This window comes from Aptenodytes patagonicus, chromosome 1 (assembly GCF_965638725.1).
Source record: "Aptenodytes patagonicus chromosome 1, bAptPat1.pri.cur, whole genome shotgun sequence".
Classification (NCBI taxonomy): Eukaryota; Metazoa; Chordata; class Aves; order Sphenisciformes; family Spheniscidae; genus Aptenodytes; species Aptenodytes patagonicus.
Window position 1 is genome coordinate 24,690,189 of NC_134949.1, and position 18,878 is coordinate 24,709,066.

Consider the following 18,878-nt stretch of genomic DNA (forward strand, 5'->3'; position numbering starts at 1 on the left):
GCTCTTTTAGATGCTTTTTAGATATCTTTTGTGTTTAGGTGCCTACACAAGCTTCTTCAAAACTTGTTTTTGCTTGTAATGCATGCCTTCTGATCTATTTTAGGAATGTTCTACCATGGAAGAGGCACCCATCAAGGTCTCTAGACCCTTGTGGTGTAATTCCCTGGGAGGCATCCCAGCTCTATGCAAGGCCTATTGAAACCAAGGGAAGCTTACTGTTGACCTTTACATGGCTTTGGGTCAGACCATCAAAAGCACTGACTGAAATATTTCTGTGCTTATCAGCTTTCCTCTGATCTTTAGTTTCATATATTATTATTTTCACATTATATTACTAAGAAATGTTTAGCCTCTCAAAACATGAAAGGAAGAATCACAATGTGTACTATAAGAGAAAGTATGTTTATTATACTTAAAAGCACCCATTCTCATGAATTTACAGAGATTAGTTAATTTTATCACTACCATTTAGTAGGTATAATAGCATAAAATGGTCTCTAATCCTTTGCAGGGAAAAAGCTTACAGCTAGAATAATTTTTCTACCGTCAGTTTTATTATGACATGCTGCATTACGTTCTACATACCATGTGCGACAGTTTTAACTATGCAGCTGCTGAGAGCCCAGGCACAGGTTCTCAGGCCTGTTTAGGTGCCTAACTCCTACTGAAATCCATAAAATAATGTAGTCACCATAACACTCAGTTTTGGCAATCTTAAGGGTTTGGACACCAGAGAGGAAACCACAGTCTGAAGTTTAAACAGTCTAATTCTTTATAGGATGCTCTATGACAGTTAGATCCTGGGAAATAAATTTGCAAATACCAGCACGTCAGTCGAGGATCGTGAAACGTAGCCAACGGAAAACACAAAGAGAAGAAAACAGAAAACCAAAAAGTTATAAAACTGGAAATCAGAAACGTTCCTCACAGGAGAACAGAAGAGAGGTGGTCTGATATTAGAGGTGCAGCTGATATGAATCTACACCAGATCTCACATAGCCTGAGTCTCTGGCTTCACAAGGAGAGGGATGCTAGCAGAGGAGTCAGAAGGAGCACCTGGTTCAGCTTTCCCCATGAGAACAGGCTCTGCATGTGGGATACCCTGCTGTGGGGGGTAACTTGCTGTGGTTTGGGAAGTCATCACTGTACCATCCTGCGGGTGGTCACTGGCACACTGAAGATCTCCTCACAAAATCATCTGGCCTGCCAATACTGTTGAGAGAGAGATTGAAATTTGATAGATACTTCTGAAATATCTGAAAGCCCCGTTTTGTTGTACTGGCCTGTGCTTTGTTGTTTGCCTACCTGGGCTGTAATAATTAAGAATTACAATTCTCAGTGTAGCCTGGATTTTGAGGTCTTCATCTGAATGCAGAATAGCAGGAGAGCACTTGAAAAATTAGTTGAGTCTTTGGGAAAAATAAAAAACTCTCTTTCTCTCAATGGAAGGAAGCAATATGACACAGCTGGTTTGTGCTTTGATAAAAAGCTATTGTACCTCTGCCTAAAGAGGAAACATGGCCCAGATCCAAACAAGGGCTTACCTGCCTGGCTTGACACTGAGGTGGGACATAGGGCCCTCTGACCAAAACTGCCATCTCCAACAGCGCCTGCGCAAGTTCTATTTATGTCAAAACCAGCTAAACCCCACTGTACTTAAAGTGGTCCTCAGGAGGTGCCCTCCCCCCTAACGAGTTAGCTTCTAATTTAGTTGTCCCACTTCAGTGGATATATCGGGTGCGAGAAATCTGGGCCTGTGTACCTGGATCCATGTTTGGATACCAAGGATTATCATAATATTTATATAAGATGCACTAATGTATTACAGACAGTTGCTAATTTAACACATTTGCAGAAGAGTTTGAAATTTGATTTTATAAAACACTGGTTCTCTTTCCCATTGTTTTGTTACTATGAGCAGTAAGATGTGACCTTAACGAAGACAGCAAGAAGAGTCAAAACTAACATCTAATCCAATGCTGCTCAGAAAACATTAAGAGACATTTTGTTTCCTATTAGCATGTACTTCAGTCCTACAGTACAAACAGAATGTCAAATGAATCATTTTTGCACCTTTCCCTTGAAAAATCCGCCACAATCAGCACTTCAATTTTAACAAATGGCATTTTCTTGAGAGAAAGCCGTTCCATCAAAAAAATTTCAACCAGAATCTCTCTAGTTTTCTTCACTATAAAAATATGCTCTAGTGGATCTCCTCAATTTATTTTTTTAAAGAAAGAGCCTGAATTTCATTTATATTTTTTTCTTTTAAAGAAGGGTCATGCTAAACTCAATTTATTTCGTATTGATTGGCTGTGGTTTAGTCACAGTCTCCTCTAACTTAAATGGAATTTAAAATATTTATTTCTACAAAGGAGTTCTGTCAAAAAAATTAATGAAAGTTTTTCTCACTTGCCTTCAAGAGCTCTATTAACATAGTGTTTGTTCACCTTACAATCGTTTAACATATTTATTATAGCAATAACTCACTGAGGTTGGATATGAGGATAATAGCATATGTTTGAAGAATTAAAAGCTGCTAAGAGGTGCAAAATCACAAAGGCCTAAGCCTGATGGGATCTTTAAGGTTCTGGGACAAAAGGAATAATGGAGGCCAGTGGGAGTTGGATGATATGTTTCATGTTTGCCTGGGTCAAGTAGAAAAAAGCAGGGAACTCGGCACAGGTCTCATAGGTCCCTTATGTGTCTCATGGCTATTTGTCTATTCTTTTTCTAGCTACAGATATTCTAATATAAAGACACAATTATTTCACATATATATTATATGTGTGCATATTTTCATGTATATTATTAATAACCAAATGGTTTGTAATTGTTTCATTCAAGTAAATTCTCTTTCAAGAATACTTAACCCCTGGGAAGCTGGGAAGCTGGAGGTTGACAGAGTGCCCTGGAGACATGACAGGTATGCTTTCTGCTTATGGTCACCTCTAGAAGAGCATTCTTCTCCCTGCTGACTGGAAGGAGAGCCCTGGGAGCCTTTCCACCCTCTCCAAAGGACAGATCTTACAATGGCAGTCGGGACATAAGTTTCTTGTCGAAGATGATAAACTTGCCTGGTCCTTGTTGATTGCATCTCTATAATAGCCATGGGGTGCTTTCATTAGCTTCAAATAATTTAAAAGTCATTGTAGTATCGTCATAGATTCAGGATGGAAGTAGACCTGGCTGAGATGGAGTTCCTGCTCCCAGCACTACTTATTAATTTTATTTTAAATAGTCATGGCATAAAAAACCCCTTTGTTGTTGGATTAGAATATACGCATTCCTTTCTCAGTAAATATACTAATCAACAGAGTGCGGCTTGTCCTTTTTTTTCCTGATCTCCTGACTTCTTCATTGCTCTCTACCTAGTGGAGGGCTCAAAGCATGAACACCTCCATTCACGTGGGACATGAAAAAGGAAAACATGGACTTGAATTCACTCAAATGGAAAACAAACTAGAAACCTCCCCCCCATCTTCCATTTTCTGGGAGGATGCTCTATCCAGTATGCCATCCAGTAAGAGGTGGATATGGGTAGACTCTTCCTCTCTTTACAAAGGGAAAAAGTGAACCTCACACTATTTTTTCCAGTAGTAGCAGGCTTGTGCTGTCCTGGTTGTGGCTGCCAGCCGGGCAGAAACCTGACCTCTAGCCTCGTAAACAGCCTAATCTCAGAAGATGGGATCAAGGCATATTCCTGTGACCTGTGTGTCTTTGACTCAGCCTTCAAGGTACCCCACTCTCTCCATGCCTTATGGGCATTACGCTTCAGGGCACAGCTGCAGGGTTTGGGTTACGTCTGGGCCCATGACATGTCCAGTCCCCAGCTGCAGAGCATGTGAGACTTTTTGTTGGATCCACTCTACCATGCCTCTCAACTGACTGAAACCAGCCCTTTGACTAAGCACAGTTAGAAAAGACCTATCAAAGGCAAAGGAAGCAGGCAGATCACTGCAAATCTTCTGGGTGGGACAGAGTCTTCAGAGCTCCCTGGGTGGTCATCAGCAACTTTAACTTCCACACAGTCAGTTCCTTCATAACCCTGATAACAGTGGCAGACAAATGTCTCTGCCATTATTTCCAGATCTTCATTCATTGCTTCTCCTCTCACAATATCATCTATGCTGAAGCTCTTAGAATTTAAATGCAGATATGTCAAAGCTCTCCAGGTTCTTCACACACATCATCCATTGTCCTGACAAAGATGTCTGTTGCGCACCTCAGCTGCTGCTGTGACATTGATGATGTAGGGCCCTAATTCCGAATCAACAAATTTTTGCACTTTTATGCAGTTACTCTGTAAACGGTAGAAAAGAAATTTTAGCTGATGTCAAACTAACCACTCTATTTTTTCCTTTCTCTTTCTGAAAAATATGCAATATGTAAGTAACATTAATGAATTCATTCTGGATAATTTAAATTTGATTTTAAAAGGATTATTAGGAAGTTTTATACAGAAAATATAACCCAATGGAGATGCAAAGGGCTTTAGCAACTTGCACTCCCCAGAAAACACCACAGCCTGTAGATCTACAAAGAAGCCATGATGTATGCTAGAAATGCAAGTGACGACAGCATGGCTGTTTGGCAAGAGTGTGGGGGTCCAGAGCTGATGCTCCAGGGCCTTGCCTTTGTCACTTGACTGAGTTGGGAGGAAATTCACCCTCCTATTCACATTCACTCTGACAGAAACCACAGGCGAATAGTTACAAAAATTGGCTGACGTAATTGAATTTACTGAGGACAACTGAACACTTATTTTCAGCCACTCATTCTTATGCTGGCTGGGTTTTCTATGCTATCTGCCAGGAGAAAAGCAGGCAAGAACACCCATTTCACACAGCTTTAAGGACAAAGTCTTTTCTCATGACAAAGTTTGATGTGTGGCTGTCTGAAAGTTCCAGGACGTGATGAAGCCTCAGAAATCAATCTTTGATTTTAATGTGGCTAGGTCTGTTATCACACAATACAAAGCCTCTCCATCTAATCGCAACAGCCTGCTTCATTTTACTTGCCCACACACAGGCACAAATAGAGTTCCCATAACCAGACAAATTGCTGGGCACCACTGGTATACCTAATCTGGTCTGACTGATGTGCTAATCAGGCTCTAGCTCATTTCCTGGTGTTTTATCCAGCTGGAATGGATAATATTGAGGAACTGTCTTCCAGAATGCCTGGTATTAGCCATTGGCTTCCTTCCCTACCACTGGTTGCCTGTGAGCCTCACAAAATCTTGTTGAGCCAGGAAGAATTGACCATGTTCCATGGTCATCCTGACTGGGGGACAGCAAAGACTGGTTAAGCAGTCAGCTCTGCTGGTACCGAGTACTCAGAACTGGTGCAGTCAGACAGTGTCTATTAATAGGATAAAATGAGGATCTTGCACATTGCATTTAAATCAGGCACCGGCTTACCTCTGAAGAAGTTAAATTCATATCTCGCCAAATAACAATGCCTGCAGCTCCCAGGGCACTCGCTCCGATAGTGTTAATAAGATCTTGCTACAGTGAAAAGAGTAAAAACATCACTGTCAGGCTAATTCAGCATTTCACAGCCTTTCTAAAGTAATCCAATGGTTTGTTATGTGGCTGTCCCTCAGACTACATTTGCTTTTCATTCTGGTCCCTATGAACTATATTTTATTGTGGCTAAAGATTTGCTGTCTAGAGAACAAAGATTATTAAACATAAGTTGCAAACTTAGGTACTGCCTGAGATGTTGGTAATAAACAAGTCAACAAACACTGGGATACAATTTACTTTGATGCAAAATTTAATTGTAATTATTTGATATCTCATCGATTACTAGAATCAACTAAAATCTTTTCATTAAAGTGGGATTTTTAACATGAGAATTCCCCAAAGCGTTCCCTCAGTTCTGTTTTTGCTGATAAGGGGACGGAGAGAGCCATTCTGCCCTGTCAATCAGCTGTTTTCCCCATCCCTCTCCGATTTGAAAGCTGTGATTCCAAAGGCATGCATTGTTCTTGCTGCTTTCCCTAGGAGCTCACTCAGCTTCTTCTAAAAACCTTAGAAAAAGTGACTGTAAATAAGCACACACTATAGGAGGGAGAATGCTGGCATTGTGCAACCTTAAATGAAAGGGAAAATGCAACACTTCGTGAATCTTAAGAATTTCAGTTTCAGTTTTTGTGCTCTTTCTATGTTTGTTTCAGAGAGATGTCTTTCACTGTACCTTTTCCTCATATCGCAGGCTTTAAGGGGAGGGTATTTGGTGCTTGGATGTTCATCCTTAATTTGAACAGTGATTAAGGATCAGCAACAAGTGAATTACTATGCTACAAGCACTGAAGATGAAAGACCATTGATATGCAAGTGACTCCCTAGAAATCACTATTGATTTAAGGGAGATTGAGGGCCACAGCACATCAAGAATCAAAGTAGAAAAACTTCACAGGGTTTGGTTGCCTAAGGGGTAAAAGAGGCGGAAACTTGCAAAGGGGATGCACACCAGCCTGCAGCAGTTATTGATGTCCATCTATCCTCTTCTTGCAAAGTTAAGGAAGGGCAAGCTGGATAAAAGCACCAAAGCAGGTGCCTACACCTCCTTTAATGCCTAAGAATAACCATTTGCCTTCAAGCCGGAGAGAAGCACAGCCCCTTACTGGGAAGCGTAGCGGGTGATGGTAGTGCTAGGGAAGTAGTGGGACCGAATAGGAGAGGGAGCTAATGCTCCTTCCCAGACAAGGTGCCAGCTTCAGACTCTGTACCTGGGCTGAAAGACTGAACATACATAGCCTTTAAAAAGTGAATACAGCTCACTTGCTAAACTCTGAAACAGAATTTGAGACCTGCTGGTAGTGCAGTCACTGTCTAAAGGGGAGAACTAAGCCAGGGCTGTGACAGGCAGGTTATGCTGCTTTTTCACAAGAAAACTATTGTCTTCATCCAGTTTCTGGGAGGAAGTCCAGATTCACATAAAGAAGGACTAGGGTAGGACTTGAAAATACTTGTGTGTGTGTGTGTTCAGCTGATGTGAGCAGTACTCCTTGGTTCTGGTGCACCATTTGCCTGCTCCAAGGTAGGTATGGGACTAAATTAAATGTTTTTGAGATGGAGGCATGCAGAAAGACTGCTGGCTTCGATTTCCCATTCTGGCATAACACTGAGCAAGTTGCTAACACCTCTGCCTCAGTTTCCCTTCTATAAAAGGGGCAGCTGTCTGGGGATTAGTTAGTGATTGCATACCTGAGCAGAAGAAAGTACATCAGGGAGGATTTATGTATTAACTACCTCTTACGTACTACATCAAATTGCTGAAATCCTTTTAATCCACGCAAATGCATGTTTGAGTATAGCATGGTGATGAACTAAAAAAAAAAAAAAGATATCTGAGGCTGCATTTTTTCTTCAGAACATTGAGCTCTTCAAAGCATGTGGATAATTAACATGAACCAGCAGAGCTGGCCCAAGTAGGAGGTTTTCCATCCTGATGCACCATCTGTAAGAATGGTTAAAGCGTAAATGCAGCCCACATTGTTCCAGCAAAAGCTTACCATAGAGAGAAATGAAGGTTCATCTCTATAAGCTAGTTGAGTACACGCAAATACAGGCAAAGCATAGTCTTGGGATGTCATGGAGGAAATCCTTATGGATTCATTCACCCTAAACTGAGAAAAGTGCAAAATATTTTGACTGTTTCCAAGGGATTTCTTAATGCCAATGGAAGGATATAGGGCTGCACTGCTATCCCAGAGCCAGGAAAGTTCGTTGTCCTTCAAAACTTCACTCTTTGGGCAGGAACCAGTGTAGTTCTGATCACAGAAATTGTAATTGTGACAGTCAGGGTATAAATAGTATCCCCACAGGCTCTTTGGTCTGCTTTTCATTCCTAATGCAATTGTTTCCTTCATAAAAGCTTTTGCACTTTTCTTCAAAGGAAAGCCTGGCTAAATGTTCAACATCATTTGCTGAAATACTCCCTTCCATTTTGGTTATGAGTTTCCTGGATGTTCTTCTGTAGACATCTTTTGCATCCCAGTTGCAGTCCCACTGAGGCCTCCAGTACTCCCAGTCCATGACAGCTAATCCACTGAAGTCCTTAGCTGGGGTGTAACAGTTAATGTTACGGACGGCTTTTTCCAGATGAGTTTGCAAGCTGAAGTTCTGGGGTAGGCCACCGTTGACAACTTCTTGTGATGTGTACCAAGGATAATAGCCAAGCCTATTAAAATAAAATATGGTCACATTCTGCCCTCTTGCTTTAGCTAATGGGCTTCCAATTATATGAAACATTTCCAGGTTCAGTATGACATCATAACTCAGGGAGCACAGGTCTGTCAGTCATCCAGGCGGCTACAAAAGGCTTCCTCTCCCAGTCCGGTGGTCAGGCTGGTTTCATAGCAAAGGAAATCCAGGTGAGTGCTATGCGCAGCCATGCCATGGGCTGAAAGATGAATGATGCATTACTTCGTCCCATTTTCAGGCAGTATTTTCATGACTTAAGAGACAACATTAGGCAGATCTCCCAGTTTGTCTGTAGAACATAACAGAAGAGGCATTCATACTTATTCCATATATAGCTATATGAATTGGTATCAGCCGCTTCTAAGGTATCTACCATGCTAACACTGAAGAAACAAAGTGGGCACAATCTAACCCAAAGAAAGGGGGCAGATTCCCAGCTGAAGTAAATTAGTGTAACTCTGCAGCAGTCAGCGTAACCACAGCTGCTTGTCTCATCAATCCAGGTCTTACTGAAATCACTGAAGATGTTGCCATCACTTCAGTGGGCCCCAGGGTGTCATAGTGGCTGTGGCTGTTGCAGCTGGAAAGGTTGATGAACAAATGGTTTTCTTATTCTTCAAGCTTTCTCAATAATAACAAAGGTAACTATAAAATGAAGCCTTGGCTTTTATCACCATCTTCACAGCTTCAATATCCCTGACCTGTCTAGTATAGTGCCACCCAGAGATACTCCAAATAGCCCTAAACAAGCACACATATTTCATTGTCATTGTGCAGTACCATAAAGGGATACAAGTTCAAACCCCTGACAGCAATAAAGCAGATCCATGAAAGCTTGCTCTGAGCTATTTATTAGCCTGGCTGCACTATCACAAGGAGCTAGTGCCTTCCAGACCAGCTCTGATTGATAGCTCTGCACAGCGCTGCATTGTGCAATGTGGACTCCGATGCTAAGGCCTGTGGCCGCTGCTACAAGCGGAATAATTAGTCACAAGGTCCCTGCCGGTTATGTGTGTATTAAGCAGAAAAGAAACTAGATATACAGCAAAACCTACATACTTATATGTAAGAGAGAGAGAGAGTCTTATCTGTCCTCCAACTCCAGGCTTCCCCCTGCATTTAAAACCCTGGGGAAATCCTGTACAGCTGTACAATCAACCATCAGGGATGATCATGGATTTGTATTTGAGTCCTACCTGTAGCTCTTCTCCCTCAGTCCTCACCTGCTTATCTCTCCTGGGACTGTGACCTGCTGGAGGTGAGAATCATGGGTTTCATATGGGCAGCCAGATTGTTACATATACTAATGGGAATAGCACATCTATGTTATCCGTCCTTTATCTCAAAAGAGAAAAACAATCAGTCATAGCTATGTACCTGGAGTACTTTTCTGGACCTCCCCACTCCCCCATTTCTTTACTATTTTAGGGTGGGTCTAGCATGACCTAATTTCAGGTACCTGCAGCAAAAATATCAACATCTAAGGTAACCAACCTAGGTACTTTTAATAAGCCATGGATGCTTTTAGGATAGAGTCATCTGACAGTTTGAGACATCAGAGCACTCTGAAGTGTCCAAGATGTGCCTGTTCCTCCTGCTGACCAGGCAGGCAGTCCACAGGACCAGTGCAGTACGGTGTAGACACTGCAGAACTCACCGTTTCATCAGAGAAGTCTCACCCCATGAGACTCACAATACTTTGCGTTTAGTGAAGAGGAGGCCCAGGTTTTCAAAACCACTATCCACATATCCACAAGTGCCATATTGGTGTTAATGGGCCTTTTGGGAAATAGTGTTAATGAAAATTAGCCCAATTTGCTGAGTATGTCTTAGAAAGCGTATACCATACCAAGAAATCAAACTCAGCAAAGCCACTCAGGGCTTGCCAGCATTAGAGGCCAGACGGATTTTCCTGCTAGAAGGCTGTACAGCCGAAGCTGGAAGATGGTGGGCTGGCTCTTTTGAGGAGACAACCAAACAAAGGACCAGCTTTAGAGAGTCAGGCTTGCTGCCCCATCTCCCCCAAAGGGATGGAGAGAAGGGACTGGGGGGTCTTGCCAGCCCAGCAGTTCTGCCCCTTACTCCAGCCCCTGCCTGGGGCCAGCATGTGCTTCTGGCTTTCCAGGAGGGCTGCAAGGAGGCTGCAGTGGTGGTGCCCAGCAGTTTGCTCTGCTTTGCCTACAACCAACTGGGAAATGCAGAGACCTTGCTGTGCTGGTGCATGATTGCTGAGCGCTGCTCTCACAGTTCACAGAGAATCAGAGCTGTATGAAAATCCTGCCAGGGGGCAGCAAATCCCTACAATTATTATTTTTTTTTTAAATTGCAGCATGTGATTCTGAATTGCAGCATGTTGAGTTCCCCCTGTGAAAGCTGTACCACCACCCTGCCCCTCTGCATCCGTGCCTGTCACAGTCTGGATGGGGAGGTGTCACTAGCTGGGCTGGGCACATCCCTCGGGTGTTTTACCCTAGGTTTCAGGGAGCGCTTCCCACGCAGAACCTGTGTCATTTGGCACAATGCACCAGCAGCGTGCGAAGCAGCCACCCATGCCCTGGGGCACCTCGTGGCATCACCCAGTGCACCACAAACCCTGGGAAAGGCAGGCCCAGCGCTGCCCAGCCAGCCTGCATCAAAACCCATGGGGCTCACCGGGAGCTGCTCTTGCTGGGGTCTGCCCACTGGTGGGAAATGGGGAGGCTCAGCACTGCCCTGCGCCGTGGGTCTGCACGTCCCTCCTCGGCCAGGGCTGGGGTGTAATTAGCCCTACGCTTTACTGTGTGCTGGATATACTGATTTGCTGCCCCAAGGCCTCTGAGCTGACACATGGGAAAGGCAGTATGAGCAAGCTGAAAATAATAATGAATAATAATGAATAATGACTAATGACGATGATGATGGTGGTGATAATAATATAGGTTATTGAAGACTGCAGGGAAGTGACAGACCACCCTGCCCTTCTGAGAAAAACTTGTCATGGGGGACTTAACACAGAAAGATATTTGTAGTCGCTCTATTATTAAGGAGGAAACAGTTACCCTTTTATATTCTGTGTGAGGGCAAATCACTGCTGATTTTATTCCATTTGATGCATTTAGCCATCACACAAGCACACACATGCTCCAGGTGGGAGCAGGCTCTGAAGTCACTTCTTTGCAGCATGCAGGAAGGATGTCCTGTGCCCAAGCTCTGCTCAATACTCTTCCCTTTACCCAGGCTTTTCAAATTTTCTTCCAGTTGTGCAGGATTGCACCATGCTAAAAAATTCTCCACCTCTTTTTGCTAGGTATTTCTTTCATTTGTATCTGTCATAGTTGACAAAAAAACAGAATTAATGTATCCAGTTATACCTCTTCCGCTGGTTGTATTTTTCTCTGTAAACCAAGGCAACATCTTGGTGTGCAGCTGACAGTGAAAATGCACAGTGGGCAGCAATTCCCAACAGAGAGAAAGTAGAAACCGTATGTCTTTACTAGACAGCAAACAGCTCTAGCTAAGACTAAGCAAAATCAGCTTAAAACAGGCAGTTCTGAATTGAATAGACATAGAGAGTACTTGAATCACATCACAGGATACTGCTGAAAAAAAAAAGCTGGCTGAATGATAAGAAAAAGACTAAGCATTCATCAGATGATATAAACCCTGTATCCCTCTCCCCCAATTAATCTAGAGCTGAGGAACGTGCTTTCAAGCTTTGGCATTTGTCTTGTAACAAAAATCCTCCTCCAGTGACGTTACACTATTCATATCAAGGGATTAGAAAAATTACAAATGATGAATAAAGACAATGATCTTTTCTCCTTTCTGGTTAACATTGTTACAACAATATGACATTGACGCATCACAACCTTGATGGGCTTAAAACAGGCTGTCTCAACAGGCAAGCCAATCGCCAAATACCCTTATCAAAGACGTGCATGGTCTTTGAAACAAGAATTTTCACACCCACAGAGATCCAATAAAATCCCTGGATTTTTACAGAATAATCCTTTTGTTGACTTTTTGTCAGCAAAGCTAAAGCTGATACACTCAGAAGTCTCATGAGCTGGAAAAAGTTTTGTCCAGTTGAAGTCATGCTGTCAGCAGCAAATCTTGCTCTCTGTGCCAGATCTGGATTTGGAGGCAACATGCTCAGAGGCTGGTGACAGAGGAGATGACCCTGAGAGCAGCAGAGCTTGCAGCAGCCTCAGGGAGGACAGTATGTGGGGATGCATCGCTGCTGTCCTCTACCTTCGCTCATATGGATGGGAGCTTGTTAGACCAGGGCATCCTTTAGCGATTTGCCTCGATGACATTTTGCAAAGTATCTCTGTTATGTTAGTAAATGCAGGGGACTGAATATGCAGCATAATGAATAATAAAAATGGAGCAGGACCTCACCTCACAATTATCTGACTGACCCAGTGACATTGGTAGCTTCTTATAGCTGAGATTCAAACCCCTTTAGTACACTACTTCACTGATCCCAATGAGGTACTAGGAATCCTGAGCAGCATGAACTGCGAAGGGACATTTTATAGCGTTTCAAATTTAGGGCAAGGCACCCTCAAAATGCTACAAATTAAAGTATGAATCTGTTGCAGCAGATCTATTGCCCATAGCAACTGTAAGGAATAAGCTGAATAAAGCATCAAAAGCTATAATTCAGCATTTTAACATATGTATGGCAGGTTGGAAGGCAGGTACTGATAGCAATGTTGTAGTAAAATTTAATTTATTATGATGAAAGATTGGCACTGTTGGACAGAGAAGAGCAGATTTTAGCAGATAAGCTACAAGTCTTGTGTGAAGCTCATCCAGTCAACTGGCCTCTATCATCTCTGTTCCTTTTGCCACCGTAGTGGACTTTTCTTATTATGTACGTGAGACCACTTGCATTCTGGTGGCCTAGTAGATAGCTGGATGCCTGAATACAGAAAACGAAGAAAATTGATCAAGTGCCCTTATGCAATTTACTTCTCCTCCACTTCATGCTGCATAGATGTTTCTCATCTGTAGACAATTGCACCTGACGGTTGTCCAGCCTGGGAGATTAGCCTCATTTTTAGTCCTAGCAAAAAGGCTGGTGGTTTGATGGATTGATTTAATGGCCCACTGAAACATCCATAAAATCAGTCTTTATGCTTAGCTTGCACTTCTGTGATACTTTTGATGCCAGTGACTGGGTCATTTTCTGGCATACAATGAAATAATCACAAAGCTTCTTTGGCCCGTGTCCAGCCTGGCAAGGTTCTCAGTGCTCTATACCACAATTTTCCCCCTGTTTTAAGCCCAAAGCTTTTCCGGTACCTCCTTTTTCCAAAGAGGATAGCCTTTGCACTAGGGGCTATATTTTGGATGCTTATACTATAGAATCAGCATAATGGGCTGAATCCTGGAATAGCCTGAGTGGTCTGCATTGCTATCACATTGTCTTCATGTGATAGCGTATTAAAAAAAATTATATGGATTACATCATGTGCAAAGCAAGGAGATTGACATTCTTTGAGGGTATGCCAGCTTCAAGATGTGAAGACTGTGTTCAGGAGTTAGCTTAAACTGACTTAGTTAGCTTAAACTGACTCCCAGGATGCCCAGGTTTCCTGCCACATTGCTTGTTTATCTGTAGTTCAAAATACCCACACCACGAAGAGCCACGTTTGGGAGATGTACTTAGAAGACCACAATACAGCATAGCCAGCCACCGGACTTCAGGCTGCGTTAGAAAAAAGTGGGAGCCCATTTTAAGGCATCAGAACTGCTTGGGCTCTCCCTCTCCAGGGAGCTCCTGAGTACACGGTGTGTCCACGCAGCACGGACCAGATATGGGCTTCATGGCATGTCATTACCATCCTCTTTTTCCTACATTTCTGAGGTTACTGAGAGAAAAGATCAAGTACCAACAGATTAGTGTTAACTTACTCTTATGCCTTATAGCATTTAAAATGCTGTTGAACTGATTCTTCTAAGAAGTAACTTTCCTCTCTATCCACTTTCCTGATTCAATTGTATGGTAAATCCTAACTGAAAACTAAGTAAAGGGTGGTTGATGTTCTGAGCATGTTCTTCTCACAGAAATTAAACAAAAGGTTAGCCCTGCACAATAGGAAGGAGTTGCCTCTCCTCCCACTAACTTTCCTGGGAGTCCAGCAGAGTTACTTTGTATTTGCACTAGGATAAGATCGTGCCCCCAGACCGTGCAGAACAAACACCCACACGCACACTAGGGTGATTACAGCTTGCACCCAGCACCAGCAGATTCGGGTGACGTTCCTTTCTTCCTGCTCCTACAGAATAACTGTAACACAACAACAAAGCAAGCATTTGATTCCCCCCACCACCAGCTGAGTATTACATTAGAACTAAATGTTATTGTTGGAGGAAATAAAACAATTCAGTGTTGTCAGTCTAAGGGATTACTGCAATTATTTTAAGCCAAGAGTCATGTAAACCTTGGTAAGCCTCATGTATGGATGGAGACTTTGAACAAACCTAATGAGCCTCGCTCAGCGGCCATGCCCCAGTGCAGCCTCTCCATCTAGCTCTCATCAGCCGTCATACGACCTGCTGCTTTGCTGGGAGCACAGAGGGGATATTTTGAGGAACTGCAGCTGACCATCATTGCAGCAGCTGGTGGGTGCTGGGAACTAATGGACTAATGCCAGCCTAAAACGAAAAATCCAAGGGTGAACAAAGCAAACATGAATATTTCATGCCTGGTTTTCAGCTACTGCAAATCAATAAAGATATACCATCTTACATCAGACGAGGTTGTGCCCCTTTAAGAGCGGAGAAATCACAACAAAATTAAAATAGGAGATTGCATTCTGGAAAATCACAAATCAAGTAATTTCTGTCAAAAGTGGGGTAACTCTACCACTCAAATTAGCATCTTCATTGCAATCAGGTCAGTTTATTGTCGGGTTTTTATCCAAGTATGCTCAGAGCTGAGTATTGCTGATGAGGTATGAATGCTTCACATCACTGTTCCTTCCAAATCAAAGTGCATCAGTACCTGAATTCCTACAGAGGCCCAGGGAGAGCTTGTCTTATTTCTTCCTACTTCTAGGTTTAGAAAAATTGTTATTTGTCCAAATTCCACAGAATAAAGTTTGATGCTGAGACTTAAGAAAAGAATACTTGTCTGTGGAGCAGTCCGAAGGTTCCAAAGGGCTTCAGTTCATGCTTGCGCTAATTAACCCCACGCGATCAGCGCCACTTACTATTGTAGGTACTCAAGAACTTTGCAAGATCTTTGTGCATGACAGTTTCACCCAGCTTGAAGAAGCACCTTTGATAGAGCAGCAAAGTGTCATGCACTGGCCCTACCAGCTTGCATCTTGCCTAGGGGCAGTGCTCCCCCACGGCTCCTGCTGAGGGTGAGAAGGAGCAGGAGAAAGATCAGCATCACCACCGGGGCCTGTGCTTTCCCATGTAGGGGACCCCCATAGCAAACAGCCCCCACAAGTGCCTTGGGTCCTCCCCGTGCCCGCAGAGCCAAGGCAGCCCAGAGCGGGGGAGGCGATACCTGGCATGAGCCTGTTCTAACGTCTCCATCGGGAACCTTGCGCTGAGCATTAAAACGCTCGTATTGAAGCTCACTTCCAGTCCCCACAGGGAGAGGCATGAGCCACCATACATGAGGGGCAGAGCTAACAGCACAAGGTGAACACAAGCGTCAGCTTAAGAAAACCCAGCTGCCCTCTGTGTACATGACCCACTGCCCAAAAAGCCATTGAGGAGCGAGGCGTCAGTCCGATAGGGTTTGCATAGCACATAGGCGAGTGGACACAAAGCCAAGGTAAGGAGCAACTTCAGCGAGGGGAAAAACTAAATACTTTTTGTTCTGCCCTGGAAACCCAGCATCTGAAGGAGCAATATAAAAAATGCTTTTAATAATCTGCTGTCTAATTGACTGAGAAGGTTATTACTAGCATGGAAACAAACATCATTTTTTCAAAAGCTGCCCACAAATATCAGACTGCTTGACTGTCTGAGGAGAAAAAGCAGGACCAATACTCTGGGCTGCTTTGCTTCTCGCAGATATTGGAGAGCACCTTAAATAAAAGCCAGGAGAGTTCTTGCTGTAATGGAAAAATGAGAAAGGAGCTCTGACTCCGTCTGAGAAAACAGGCTGCCAGCGTGTTAAAATATCATCCTAAGAAAAAAATAAATAAAATGTCTGAAGAGGTCACATTTATTGTTGAAATAGAGCAGTCGCATGAGCCAAGTTTGAAATATTGTCCTTTGAAATTATAGAAGTCTGCTTATTCTTAGCTTGTTAGATGCTGTTAGCTTCCTGTATAAACGCGGTTACCTAACAGGCTTAATCCGCATGGCAGCAGAGGCCATACGTGCCAAGCTATAAGGTTACACAGCTGCCTCCGAGCCTGTTCTCACCAGGCAGAAAACAAAGCCTCATGCCCCTCATAACTGTTCTGCTGCTGCTGGGTCAAACTTACAGACACATGTATTACAATATACACACGCATACGCTCCTTCATGTACACGTGTACATATGCATGTATATTAACACACACACAGATCCCCTTGTTTTCTTATTACAGCTTAAGCAAGGTTTTCATTGAATGAGAAAAATACCAGCTTGGAATTACTCTGGTGACATTATACACGGGATAAACTGGTGTGTTGTAACTATTAAAAGCAGCAAAGTTAAATCTCAAGCCCACGCTTACTTTGGGAAGCTACCAAAAGAGTTCTCCCCTCTTTTCTACTGTGACCTCTAACTGCTCCTTACTGCTGCACGCTATGGTATGTGGAAAGCACAGGTGCCATTGCTGAATAAGAACAATTTAGGGGCTTTAATCTCATTAAGCAGTATGTGACATCATTGTTTTTCCTTGGGTTTTCTGAAGGACTGGATTTTTGTCTCTGAGAAGCTGTACTGTTCCCAGACAGTATCGTTCTTCGAAGTGTACAGAACTATCGTTTCCAACTTATTTTTAGAGTAACCTGTGTTTGCAAATACTCCCACAATCTGAGTCTGGCCCAGACTGACAGGAAATTACTTTTCCTGAAATGTAAACAAAAAAGAAGTTGTGGCTGCCACAGCATCTTAAGCATATCAAAGTTTCTTTGGCAAAGTTTTTCATATGTCTTCTTATTACACATGATGTGCAGTTTTAATTCACTATGTACAACAAACGCTTTCAGTGCAAAACTGAGGCAATTTTTATTTTAAGCAACTTTTTTTATTTTAGCAATTTTTAACAGAAAAAAATGCACACGTGCGTATTTATACAGTGTTACAAATCCAAACTGGTCTGAGATTTCATTCTGTTGGTTTTGTCTGTGAGGGCTGTTAGCACTTTTCTTCTATAACAATATCATTCCCATTTTTACAAAGCCACTGACCCTAGCAGAGAACATTTCATTTGGAAAAAGCTGATGAAATACAAAAATGCTGGTATGATTATGTTCAGCCAGTGAGCCTTTCTCATCTTTTTTTCTCCTTTAAGACTCAATGGCAAAAGGGGACTTCAGAAAACATGATAAATATCAACGTTCCCAAGTTGTACCACTCCAGGTGAGCTTTACCTGCCCTGTCTTTGGCATCTGGTGAGGCACCGAGGTCTGGGCTGGTCATCCCAAGGAGCCCTCAGCTTTAGAGGAGCCCAGCAGGTGCCCCCTGGCATGGCAGTACCCCCCATCCTTGGACCAACGTGCTGCCCTCTGTCATCCACGGAGGCACAGAGAAGAGGGGAGACCGCCAGGCACTGCCACTCCCCTGCCACACGGATCCTGGGGATGGGTTGGGTGAGCTGCAGCCAATGCTGCCAGCTTCATACCAAGGCTGCTTACTCACAATGTATTGTCTGGAGTGGCAATACTCAACTTACAGCTTTGCTACCACTTCCCTATGGGTTTTGCCCACTTCCTTAGCCCTGGCTCAGCTGTGTGAGCAGCGTGATATGAGTCAGATTGAGGAAATAATCTGACTTTAGAAAAAAAGCATTGTGGGGGGCACCTTTTTTTTAACACGGGAACTTTTGACCTGGATGGTTTCCCAATCCAGGTCAGCTCAAGGGCACCCAAACTGCCATGCCAGCACAAGCAGGGGACAGCACACCACGATACAGGGATGGGAGTGAGAGGAAAGTTTGGGAGTGGAAAGAAGATGCCAGTGGCACCTAAACCTGGTCAAACTGGGACTGCAGCCCCACACATCTACCTGTCAGACTGAAGTGGAACGAAATGAGTCCCAGTCTTTCCATACATTTATAAGTTGCTCAGAACATACAACATTTTATTAAGTGCAACACCCAGCAGTGGCGAGAGAGAAAAAGTAAATGAACACATTTCCCCAAATTTCAATGTTTTAGAATGCTAAATCAGCAAATTTGAGAAAAGCTGGAAGCGTGTCCGTCGTGCTTCTGTTGGTATTGTTTATTCTCTGACGAGCAGCAAAGGATTAGAAGACTCTACAGCTCAGCATTTGGGAAGAGTAAAGATACAGGGTCTGAGTCCATTATCATCCTGAAGCAGAGGTGGTTCAGATGAAATACAGCAAATCCTTGTTCCTATTATCTCCAGAAACCAGTGCCCACTTCCCAGGATCAACTATGCTTTAAGAGCTGGTTCTAGCTAAGGATATCATCGTAAAGGTTATAGCACAGTTCTCCGCTGCTTCAGACTCTCCCTCCTCCAAACGATTCTAACACA

At 43.2% G+C, this 18,878-nt stretch overlaps 1 protein-coding gene across 1 annotated transcript; it reads right to left on the reverse strand.

The window, feature by feature from the left end:
- Positions 1–3,916: 3,916 nt before the first annotated feature.
- Positions 3,917–8,448, reverse strand: HYAL4 (hyaluronidase 4). Its single transcript, XM_076328575.1, is given in 5 exon segments — positions 3,917–4,303; positions 5,424–5,510; positions 7,526–7,897; positions 7,899–8,310; positions 8,312–8,448. Coding segments are annotated over 5 exon segments (1,395 nt in total).
- Positions 8,449–18,878: the final 10,430 nt, after the last annotated feature.